Here is a 13,467-nt window from a genome sequence, read left to right as displayed (position 1 = left end):
TAATCACGGAGTTTGTAGAAATAAGTGAGCAAGAATTTAGTGTCTATTAGTTATTAAAAAACATTTTTAAATGAAGTAATTTTCGAAAATATTTAATTAGAAATTTTTTTTTTAAACCAAATTAAAAATGTGTATTTATTTTTAAGTGTTCACGGCATAAAATTATTAAGTTTATTAAAATGAATACGAATCTACTTCCACACCGGATATAAGTATAAAATTATAACGAGTTAAAAAAATATATTATTACATGAAATATATTTCAAGTGTAATATTTAAGAGAAATTTTTCTAAAAGAAACAAAAACAGAAATATGTACCTACTTTCTAATGCCCATGACTATAAATTAATAACTTCATTAAAATAAATAACTCTATCTTTTCACCAAATATAAATAAAAACATGTAACTTTTTAAAAAAAATATCGTATGAAATTTTTTTCTGGAGTATTTAAATGTAATATTTCTATAAAAAATAGAAGTAAAAATTTGTACCTACTTTCTTATCCCTTGGTCCTTATATAAACTTCTTTAAAATAAATAACTATTTACCGTTACATCAAATACTAATAAAATATTAATTATTTTTCTTAATAAAAATATTGTCATATGAAATATTTGTTTAGAATATTTAAGTGAAATGTTTCTGTAAGAAACAGAAGTAAAAATATATACTTGCTTTCTAATAACTATAACATCAAATTAATAACTAAGTTGACTTAACTACATTATTTGCATAACACTGCTGTTAGGGATAAAATTGTAATCATTTAAAAAAAATAATACATGAAATGTTTTTCAAGAGTGTTTAAGTAAAGAATTTTTTTTTTTACCATAGTAAAAATATGAACTTGCTTCTTAGGGTTGATAGTTTTATACTCATTTCGTTAAAAACTGTGCATCTTTTCACTAGAAATTTATATTAGTTTTTGAAAAACTACGATGTTGTTTTAAATAACTTTTTTCAACTGTGTTTTCATTTGCTAATATTCCTTTTTTTTAAAAAAATAATAAATCGTGATATTTTTCTTTTGTACACAAAGGAACTAACACAGAAATTCAAAATATTTCGTGAAATTAAATTTACGAAAAGGAAAACATTAAAAATGTAGCACTTTCATGATATTACTGGCCGAAAATCTTTTAGATTTCCCTTTGGGAAATGAGTTATTTAATTATCATTCAGTAATCTTCCGTATGTTTGTAACTTTGTCTATCATAATAAAAATTACAGGTTGGATTTCATTGGGGCGTTTTCCTTCTTTTTTCCTTCCTTCTAACTTGCATTTAATAGCGCAATGCGTTAAAATTTTTTATCCATTTCTCTCTCCTTCAATATTAACAAATATCGCTTCCAGAACTAAGTCTAAAGGATATCGATCTAAACTTTATTTCTAGATATTTCGTTTTTGTTTATCCTTCCCTTATAAAAGCATTCAAAAAAGACGTCTTCTTAGCCCGAGAGTCAAAGTAAGAAAAATTTCGCTAATTTATCTATTTTATCTCAGATATATATATATATATATATATATATATATATATATATATATATATATATATATATATATATATATATATATATATATATATATATATATATATATATATATATATATACATATATATATATATATATATATATATATATATATATATATATATATATATATATATGCTGATTATAATGAAGATTGTAATGGGTCGGGTCACGCATTGCTTAATTATTTCATGAATTGCTTAAGTCGATTAGTCAATGCCTGAAATAAATTGCATTTAGATTTCAAACTGAGAAGAAGTTTAGGTTTCTAATGGTTTAACTTTTGGCTGTTGATATCGTAATGGCATGACAGTAATGGACAATCGATGACCTCTGCGATTCATCCTAAAAGGTGTCCCTGCGACAATACTGGTACGTGAGCAATCCACTGATCCATGCGCATGTTATCACAACTGACATCGTAAAACAGATGGTGATTAGTGATCAACCGTCCTTTACATTATATTTCCTAGCAGCACGTGAACTCTTCTGGTCAGCGGGGATTTTTCATTAGAGTGGATTTCGAAATAACAAAACAAAATCAAAGAAAGTGCAGTCAGACACAGTACAGAGACAATCGACCAAGCGCAGTCCGGAAAATTGGACCTCGATTCAAACTGTGGTAGGACAAGACTAAACCCATCACACCGTCCTGATGAATCAAAGTTACTTCACTGCTGACAATCGAGAGGAATCCTTATCACCGAGTGTTATTGTCTTTTCATAAGACACAAGACTGTTTTTGTAAGACACTGTTTTCTCTCTCTGAGTGATGCATTCCTGTAATTTGTACAATTTCTTATTTTATTTCATGACTCATAGTATAATTGTATAGATCTTGGGCAATGAAAAGAAAATAAATGTTATTATGGCTTCTTAGCTGTTGAAGCAAATTATCCTTAGAATGGTAGAAGAATGAAAAAAGAGCAGATTAAGCTTACTTGAAGTTAGATAAATATTAAACATGTCATTGCTTTGCAAAATTTAACTCATCTAATTTTTAAAAAAAAACGAATTGATTTTACAGGAAGGTCTTGCCAACTACTTCTCAAGGAAGCTAAAAAAATTACAACTACTATTTTCTTCTTTTCCTATGCTATTTATACTATATTTCCTATTACTGCGAAAATTCAGAAGAAAAAAAAAAGTTGAAGGATATGTGCTTATGTCATATTTTATTTTAGATTTCCCAGACTGCCTGGAAAAGTAGAAAATAGTTTTCTTTTCAGTTTTTTTTCAAAAAGTAGTTGGCAGGACTGAAGTCTCTTCAGCATACAGCAGTACAAACAATACAAATTTTATTATTTCTTCCCGTAGAATCGAAAGATACACTTAAGTTGAAGAAGGCTGGTGTTAGTGAAACAATATTTTGCTATTTATTCGACTGAAAGAATATGTGCGATGAAGATAAAAAGAGAGAGTTCGAACGAGTGTCCGATTTTTATGACGGAAAGACTTTGTTTATCACTGGAGCAAGTGGATTTCTTGGATCGGTAATTACCTCCTTTGATCTTAGTAATTTTATTTATAAAGTGATTTTTTGTGTATTATATATATATATATATATATATATATATATATATATATATATATATATATATATATATATATATATATATATATATATATATATATATATATATATATATATATATATATATATATATATATATATATATATATATATATATATATATATATATATATATATATATATATATATATATATATGTATATATGTATATATATATATATATATATATATATATATATATATATATATATATATATATATATATATATATATATATATATATATATATATATATATATATATATATATACAGTCAAAACCCGCTATAGTGAACACGGTTTATAGTAAACCCAAAAAGTGAGGAAATTGGATATAATGAACTTTTTTCTATCTTCAACTGATTTTTTTCTTCATTTTTTCGAAATAATTTTGAAATTTCTACTTCAAAATAAATACATATACCGATTTTTAAAGATATTTATAGAGGGGAATGTAGTGATAAACATTTTTCCTCGTTTGCTTCTTTTATCTCACTTTCCTTTCCCTAAACAAATCAAGCATATGTTTCCAACCCAGGCAGATGATGCACCTGTAAGGTATCAGTGGGATGAATATGCATTTTCTGTCAGATGGAATGAGTAATTATTCATTATTGGTCAAAGGGTTGGATACTAATATGTGCTGATAAGGTCCTCATTTTAGCTCCTGTTTGCTCTCAGTTCAGTTAAAAAAACCCTGCAAACAAGTGTCTCAAATTTAACTATGGCGAGCAGTAAACGTAAAACGTTCTCCTTTGATGATAGAATGGGCATAATCAGAAAAATTGAAAATGGATGCAATCAAACTGATATTTTCAGGGAATATAAACTATCCAAATCTGAAATTTGTAACATATGGAAAAATAGACAATTAATAATTTCTGCTCATGAAAAATATTTTGATGGCAGAAAAAAGTTGAGAAAAGCAGATCACAAGGATGTTGAAGAAGCATTACTGAAGTGGTTCACCATTCGAAGAAGCCGCAATCTTTCAGTATTTGGACAAATGTCAATGAATTTGCTAAGTGCTTTTATGAGACTACTTTTATGTGCTCGAATGGCAGGTTAAACAGGTTTAAAAAACAGAATAACATAAATTCAGGAAAAATTAAGTTTCCATAAATTCGGGAAGTGTTTCCATATCTAAAGTTGAGGATTGCTCATCAGCTAAAAATTACAAATTTTTTTTGTACGCAAGACGAAGAGTAATGAAAAATAACGCATTTTTTGCTACTACAAAATATTTTTCAGTCATTTATTTGAATAATGTGTTATAAAAGGGAGGAGTTTGGGAACCATTATTTAAATTGCCTGCGTAACGGATATAGTGAACACCCGGTTATAGTGAACCGAAATTTCGGTCCCTTGAAGGTTCACTACAGCGGGGTTTGACTGTATATATATATATATATATATATATATATATATATATATATATATATATATATATATATATATATATATATATATATATATATATATATATATATATATATATATATATATATATATATATATATATATATAAATACTACGTAAAGTCTTAATTATCAGGTGATAATATACAGCTTTATTGCTTTTACGCGGCCGAAACCGGTTAGCACTTGTTTACGTTCATGTATTAATTGGTTAACATTGTAATGCTATACGTTAAAAATAAATACAAATAGGAAGTTTATAAAAAGTCTCCTGAATAAAGGCCCATTACATGTATGTTTAAATATAAAAACATTGCATATGAACTCGTGCAAAACGTGTAATTATTAAAAGACTTCAGTGCGTGTAATAATTTTATCTAATTATTACACCATAATAAAAAAATACCTGATGCAATAAATATTCTGTATTTTAATAATATATCATCTAATTTATCCAATCGTCGAATTTATATTACATATCACCTAATTGAACTAGTTAACATTTTAATTGGTTATTTCAAAAACACCTTATTATTTAGAAACAACTATTCATCATCTAATTAAAAGCATTTTAAATGAGCTTTCTGTTCGGACATCTCGGTCGCATCTGTTCAAGCGTTCCCTATAGGAAAATATGATTTCCAGTATAAAAGAAATTATTCCGGTTTATGTAACACTGATTCCGGTATGACATTGAATCCGGTATGACAGTAATATACCAGACTCAATATTGTACCGAAACCGGTGTTTCATAAGCTGGTATCATATGAGTTCCGTTACGATACCGGATCTGACAATCATATCGAAACCCGTGTTTCATAAGCCGGTATAATACTGGTTCTGGTATGATGTCAGAGCTGGTTTTTCATAAGTTTGCATCATGCTAGATCCATCGTTATACCAGGATCTCTGTTTCATAAACCAGTTTCGTACTAGTTTTAGTGATACTGGTATCTGTCATAAAACCAAGACCTGCATTATACTGATATTAACATTGTTCTACCCCCAATGTATTGGAATTTGTGCTTTAAAAACTGGTTTATTTGTTTGCACCACCTTACGAAAAAGGTTAACATGATGTCCAAACCTCTGTACTATGGACATAATTATGGTAGCCATACTAATTACATCAGGACCTACTTATCTTATTAAGAGATTCAATGAGATATTAATACAGCTTCAAAATTTATTTATACAACAGCATTGAAAAAAATACTAAGACATTATAACTTACAAGATTAGTTTCAATTATATATAAATTGCCTCACTTTAATAAACTCAAATAAATAAACATTAAATATTGATATTGTTTGCTTAACATTTTTATTAAATTTTGTAAAATGCTTCTGATTGCATTTTTTAAAAAAGTTTTTCATAGGAGAGTATAATTAAAATAGTCTCCCAATTATTCACAATTAGCTGTGTTAAACACTTTTAACCGTTGGAAAGTCCTAAACTAAAAGAGGTATGTGATTTAGCAACAGTCATCACATTCTGTTTTATTTATTTATTTTTATGTAAGAGATTATAATGACCCGACTCCGGAAGTGTGAAGTTACAAGGGAAACTTGCAAGGTAGTTTTCCATTCTTGCTAATACTAGCCTGCTTTACTTAGACTCAGACACGTGTGGCAGTTTTTTATGTCACACAATAAATGTTCTATGCAGCACATTGTGTACTATGTCACCAGAAAAGAGTTCTCAATTAAGGAATACTTACTCTAAATTTGAATATACTTTTTTAAGTCTCATTAGAAATTTTTTTCAAGAACCTCAAATCTGGTCTTATGCAATGTATGAATTCTAATATTTCAGATTATGGATTTTTAAGGGAATAAATAACGTAGCTAACTGAGGATACAGAGAGTTAGAGGGGGGGGTTTCCTTATTTTTTACTATCTTTTATGTTTTGTAAGGATCCATACTAGTTTTTTGAATCCACATAGGATAGAACATTCTTGAAGAAATTTTTTTCAGCTAGACCTTACAATATAAAGAGCGACCTAAACTTGTGGATCGATGCAGCAGAGAAAGATCGTTGAGTTCTCAAAATAATGAATTGGAAAAATTTGGTCTCTTTCGAAGCTGTTAAAAAAAATCTTCACTGGTCCATGAAAGACAAAGAATTTTTTCTTTGTAGAATGAAGCACCTAAAATAAATAAACCTGATATGAAATGAGTTTAGTAATTTTATTAAAATAAGTCAAAAATGCTGAAATATTCATCAGTATCAAAAAAATATCTAGATTCCAGAGTAGACTGACAATATTGTCTGTTAATAGATGAGCTTGCTATAATATAGATATCAGGTCAAATTAAGCATAATAAATATCTAGCATTTTTAACCAAGTTTGGTAAGGTTTTAGACATAATGGTAAAAATAATGATTTTCACCATCCTGTCCAAAACTAGTATATTTGTAGAAACTTCATTTTAGAAGCATTAAATTTTTAAAAATTTTTTAAATTAAGTACAAAACAAAATAAACAACTTATAAATTAAGCTATTATTTACTATTTTAAGTTAGCAATGGTCTACGTGTGATCCTTCGTCGCGAAGCAAAGGTAACTGTTGATAACAGAGCTTATAACCAAAATGTAAATTTACTTTTATTATATTGACTTCAACATTCTCTCAAATCTAATCAGACATCGGTTTCGAAGGGTGCTTTCTCGACATAAGTGTTGGTACTAATATCAAACAGTATATAGTTAAAAGATTTATTTTCAAAACATTGCCCACAATTGAGAAAAAATATGAAATTTATATTTCTATTTAATTGAAGACTTTATGGCCACTAAGTACTGGTAGGCAGCAAGCTGTTAGAAGCCTGAACGAATAACATATTTTTAATACAGATTTTATTTTTTAATACTTTATCATAATTTTATTAATTATATAATTAATATAATTAATAATTATATAAGTAATAAAATCATATAATGATTAATTATATAATTAATAATTACATAATTAATAATTATATAATTAATAATTACATAATTAATAATTATATAATTAATAAAAATATATAATTAATTATAATTTATTAATTATATAATTTTATTAATAGATTTTAATTTCAGGAAGAAAAATTAAGAAATTTTTCTTTTAAATGACTGAATATTCATTAAAAAATTAATGAGTAATTGGGAAATAACTTTAAAAACAGAACTAAAAACCTCGAGAAAAAATTAAAATTTTAAAATGCATTTTTAAATGCGAGGTATTTATTTAAAAAAAAGAAAATTTCAGTATATTTATCAATCTAACATGCTATGGTAGGGCAAAAATTTATTTTCTTCACTTTTTAAAAACTTTTTTTTTCACTATGCCAGAGGTTTTGAAAAATAAATTTATTATCTAAATTCTTGAAAACATTTACTGATATTTAATTACATAATTCTCTTCATATTTTGCTTGATTTGATATTTTTTTAAAAATGATTTTTATCTTAAAATGGAATGAACAGCAAACTAAATGTAAGCTGGTATACATTATTTATCTAGAAATCATTGCATATATCTAACGAATTGAGGATAACAAAAATCAAATTTAATTATTAATGAGTAATATATATTTTAAAATATGTATAAAATTAAATATAAAGCCATTAAAAAAGCAAAATTTAAAAAAAAAACATTATAAAGAATTTTCTTTCTATATTAAATTTATCCGTTTAAATTTTAACTACCTATAATGCTAGACAATTGTATGGTTCATTTTTAGTTTTTCCATTAAGTTTCTTTCAGCGTTTTGAAAGAAATAGGTCTGATCTGAAAGATTTCCTTGCCTTGTTTAAGTACTTATGTTAAGTTTTACTATGTACCTTGCTAAGTTTTACTAAGTGCTTTTATAATATTTTTTCAAGTTGATAATATTTCTTCTACTAATTTACTTATGAGCATGGATTAAATTTCAATGAAGGAGGTTGAACAAAGGGCTGAAGGTTGAAATTAAAAAGTATACTTTCAAGTATACGAAACTGATTAACAATGTATATGATTATACAACTTACAGCCTATAGACTAAATAAAGCCCTCAACTGCTTTGCAACTTTTTGCCTCCTACCTCTAAAATAATAAAAAATATTTATTTAAAAAAAATTAAAGAAATATTTTTTTTAAAAAAATTAAATAATATTTGGAAAAAAATTTAAATAAATTTTCTTTAATTTTATTCACCAATTTGAAACATTAAAAACAAAAATGGCTTAAGGATTAAAAAAAAATTAAAATTTGATCTGCAGATGGTCAAAATAGTAAAAAAAAAAGATTTTCAGGGACCAAAGCTTCAGCCACTGTACAGATAGAGCTGTAGCATTGAACAAACAATGAATGAATATATAATATCACTTTATACTTCTATATGTTTTAATATTTTTAGCTTTACAAAATAGTTTCAGATTGCAGTGTATTTTTTAAAATTGATATCATCAACCGAAGTATATATTTTTGCTTTGCACTGGTAGTGCCAGGAAAACAGATAATTAATAATATAAAATTCAGATAATTAATAATATAATACACGTGCTGAATAAAAAAATAATCAGCAAATGATAAAAATTTAGACTTTACTTATTTTTTGATAAGTCTCTACTTGTTTGATATTTTGTTGATAACCTTCATCAATGACTATGAAATTAATTAAATTTTGGTGAAAGATTTTTTTTAAAAAAGACTAAAATATTACACACATAACTACTATATAAACTATAATTATGAAAGAAACCCCTTAAGAGTTGTCATTATCGTAAAATTTGCCCTAATAAATAACAATTGCCTAATTAATAATAATGAATTGTTTTCAAAAATTTCATAGCTAGATATTTAAAGAATGTTTCCTGCAATATTTTAATAGCTTCGTTTTAACAACTAAAATTTCTCAGATAATTAATGCTTGAATATAATATAATGGGCTATAGCCCGAATGACAGTATTTTTTATTATAATAATAGTTGTAAAAAGAATATTCAGAACATAAATTGTTATAGGCTGAATCACCACTTATTATTTCTCCAGGTCAAAGTTGTGGCAGGGTGGCTGATTTCGTTTTATCTGTAAAAATGGAGTTAAAATTTCTAGTTCTATGCAATTAGTTTCTAGTTGGCAATTTTATGATTATTTTTAGAAATGGAAGATATTAATTTCTCCTGAATAGATCTGAATTTTAAGGAATAGAAAATACTTACCTAATTAACTCTTTGTTATGGCTGTGTGGCTTCATGTTGTAACACGAAGACACACAGCCATAGCCAATGAGAGTCAAGATCTCTCAGTAAGTTTGTAACTTTATCCACGAAAGTGCTAAGGAACACGGCAATCAGATTTGTTTGAAAACTATAATAAATATTTCATATCTTTTTTGAGTGAAATAAAGTATTTTTGCTTTATCCAATTCCTTAGCACTTAAATATTTGTAAGTTTTGAATTTTTAGTTTTTTAAATATATTTAAAGGGTAATTTTCAGTTTTTTATTAGAATAACTAAATATTATGTATCATGTTAAAACTCAATAAAATGAACACGTAGGACTCTTTGATATTATTATGAAACAGCATTATTTGCATTTCATAATAGAAAATGATTTTATAAGAAAAGATTTCCTTTTGCTTTTAAATTCTGATTCTTTTTCAATATCAAAAGAATGAGCCTCATTCAAATGTATCATTTCTTATTTTCTAAAATGTAATGAAATATTGGATTTAATCATACATTAGAAAATAAGAAAAGATACATTTGAAAAAAGAAATGACTACGAGACTAAAAAAATACGTCATATTATGTTAGCAAAGAATTACTGGCATTTTCATAAAATTGTTGTTAAAAATATAAGCTTTACAGAATTATTTCAGTACCTCGCGAAAAACATTTGAATTCCAAATGGAAATGATATAAACGTAAACATACTTTATCTGCGAACAACAATTATTCGCAAACAAACCATTCATTCAATATAAAAATGAGGTAAAATAATTTAGCTAAGTGTTTTGATCCTTAAGATTGTAAAACTTTAAAATAGTAGTTATTATTTTCAAAAATAAATGTACCTTTTTAAATTTTTCAGTTCTCCAACCGGCATAAAATATTACTGCGCAATAAAACTTATTTCCACTTTTGAAATTCTCTTTAAAAATATTAGCAAAAAAGTGTACTCATTTGAAGTCTCAAAGAATGGCTTAAGAGAGGAAAAAACAAAGGATAAGGACTAAATATTCTTTTATTATGGATGGTACTTATGAAATACACTGCAAATAAAAATATGAGAAAAAATTCTTGCAAATAAAATTCAAAAACTAATCCAAATCTAAAAAATGCAAATTTACTACCAACAGAACAATTATAATTGTTTTAAAAATTAAATTAAAACAAACAACTTTAAGGTTGTATGACGTGCGCACTTTAAAGGAAAATCAATTAATTTTCACAAGTTAGTAATAAGGATAAGATTTTTTAAATATTCAAAAAATATATATTAAATCTACCAATTTCTAAATCTTTAAAGCTGTAAGTTTCTGCATCATTTTTTGCAATTTTTTTTTCTTCAGCATTACGGTTCCTGCTGTCAATCTGCTCATTCATTTGCTTATATGTGAACTAGAAAATTTTATGTGGTTCCCGATATATGCAAAATTGAGAAAAAAAATCAAATGCACTGTATAGCATGATGCAAAATTTTATTAATTTTCAAAACGCTTATACAAAGCGCAATTTTATGAAGTATATTAAGCTGATTGTGAAGTAAAATTTACTTTTAAAGTTCTATTTTCAAAAGAAGAAAAAATTCTACGTATTCAAACAGAATGTCAACATCGAAGAAGCATACTAGTGAAAAAGTTTTGTTTTTGCTAGAAAAATCACTGACTATTTGACAAAAAAAGCTCAAAACTATATAAATAATGTAAAATAGAGAAATGAAATTTTTGGTGGTTTTTTGGAATTATTTGAAAATTTAATATAAGCATTAAATTATTTGTCAATACTTTTGTCTATAGTTGGTTAATGTGACAACTTAAAATTAAATCACGAAATTTAATAATTAATTTTAATGTCTGAGTCTATGCCGTAGATCACTCCAAGGACTTTACTCCGAGACTACTAAATATTGGTGTGCAAGAGAGTTTCTGGGGAAATGACTTCGATCTTTCATTTACTTCATGGGATTCCTTCTGATGTTTATTGTTCTTCTTTGTTGAATTTGATTGTTTTCCCCGCCATTGGAAAAGTTAGAATTGAGAGTTTTTATGAGAAATATTGATGGAATTTTTTATAAATGCATATCCCTTTTACAATTTTTTAAATATATTGTTACTGAAAAGAAAATATCTTTTTTTTTGTGAAATTTTTACTTGAGTAATTTTATAATAATAACCGAAATGTTGAATAAATTGAGAGTTATTGTTTGGACATGGGTATATTTACTAGTTTAAAAAAATCATTGCTGGCTAGAGAAGAAAGAAGCTCCTGATTCAGGGAACTCTAGTGATCCTTCCACTCAACACGTTTTTTAGAATTATAGCTGTAAATTTCGAAGCATTAGATGTTTGAAATATAACTTGATTGTTTTGCTTGCAGGTTTTGTTGGGAATTCTTTTCCAAAATTTGCCTGAAATAAAACGTATCTTCATTCTACTCAGACCAAAGAAGGGGGTATTGCCAGAAGAAAGAAAGAAGATATTATTGCAGAAAAAGGTAGAAATTTTTAGACTTGTATAAGTTCAGAAATGTTGTAAATAAACCAATGATGCAAAATAATTTTCCAGCTATAGATTTTCTTTTAAAAGACTCATTTATTTGAAAATCTTATTATCCGTACAAAATGTGTACGTCAATTGACTGGAACTAATAAATATTTCAATGGTTTCTATGCGCAGGTAGGGCTTAATAAATAAAACAGATTTATTTAAACATAATAATATTAATATTATATAAAATAATAATAATATTATATAATAATATATAATATATAATAATATAATAAATAATAATAATATTATATAAAATGAATTATAAATATTTAACATATACATTGAAATTTGGAAAGAAATAGATTAGTTGCGATTTCGATGAAGAAAAACCTTTCAGAGCTTCATGCAATATTTTCACTGTTTTTGCTTCCTTTTATAATAAACGCTCTTTCATTAATAGATATATCACACGAAAATTATTGGAAATGAAACCGGTAAGTCAATCTTATGCGCAACCGTATCCTCATCCTCCTCGATAAATTGCTGGAAAATACTTGTGTAATATAGGAATCGCAGTTACTCGAAATATCGGCAACCGCTTCTCTCCTGTGAGAAAAAATTGCCTATAATTAAGATCAACTCACACCTGAACCAATCAGATCGTTAGCATTTAATGACGTTTCAATTTTATGTGATGACATTCATCATCATGAGATGACATTCATCATCAATAATCATGGCGGAAATGGAGATGGGGAGATTGTTTGAATAAAATTTTTCTTTGATGAAATTGAACCCTTTGAATTTTTTTTTGATGACGGAAAAATGAACAAGAAATATAAAAGGGGTCACTATATTCATCCCCCCTCCCAATCAGGCATTCACGAAAAACAGATTAGGACCAGAAATTCATTTCATATTATTTGTATACCTTAAGTATGAAAAAGGCAAATAATTAAACAGTTAAATTAAAAATTTAATGTGTTCAATTAAAAAATAAATTTAGATACGAAGCAATATTAATGAAGATATTGTAACGAAATGCAAACATTAGTTCTTAAGAATTATTGATAGAATTTATTATCGTAAGAATTTATTGATGGATAGTATAAAATTAACTCTAAATAATAACTATAATAACTTCGTTAAATTTAAACTAAATATTCGAATAATGCACAGAAATTTTAGGTGAAAAAGGGAATTTTTTTTAAATATATTTCTTTTATGTTTTTATGTTACTCCTCTTATGTTTTC

The 13,467-nt window shown here is 26.1% G+C and overlaps 1 protein-coding gene across 1 annotated transcript in view; it reads left to right on the top strand.

Moving 5' to 3' along the window:
* Nucleotides 1–1,217: 1,217 nt before the first annotated feature.
* Nucleotides 1,218–13,467, top strand: part of LOC147807199 (fatty acyl-CoA reductase 1-like) — a 67,327-nt gene continuing 55,077 nt past the window's right edge. Inside the window, exons 1-3 of the mRNA XM_087167951.1 lie at nt 1,218–1,469; nt 2,854–3,029; nt 12,101–12,217. Of these exons, the coding sequence (XP_087024077.1) occupies nt 2,931–3,029; nt 12,101–12,217 (216 nt within the window). The 5' untranslated portion in view covers nt 1,218–1,469; nt 2,854–2,930. The remainder of the gene's footprint in view (nt 1,470–2,853; nt 3,030–12,100; nt 12,218–13,467) is intronic.

This window comes from Parasteatoda tepidariorum, chromosome 7, assembly GCF_982258835.1.
Source record: "Parasteatoda tepidariorum strain Cologne lab strain chromosome 7, Ptep-v5.0, whole genome shotgun sequence".
NCBI lineage: Eukaryota > Metazoa > Arthropoda > Arachnida > Araneae > Theridiidae > Parasteatoda > Parasteatoda tepidariorum.
Note: the sequence above shows the minus strand (reverse complement) of the source record. Positions and strands in the feature narration are given on the sequence as shown.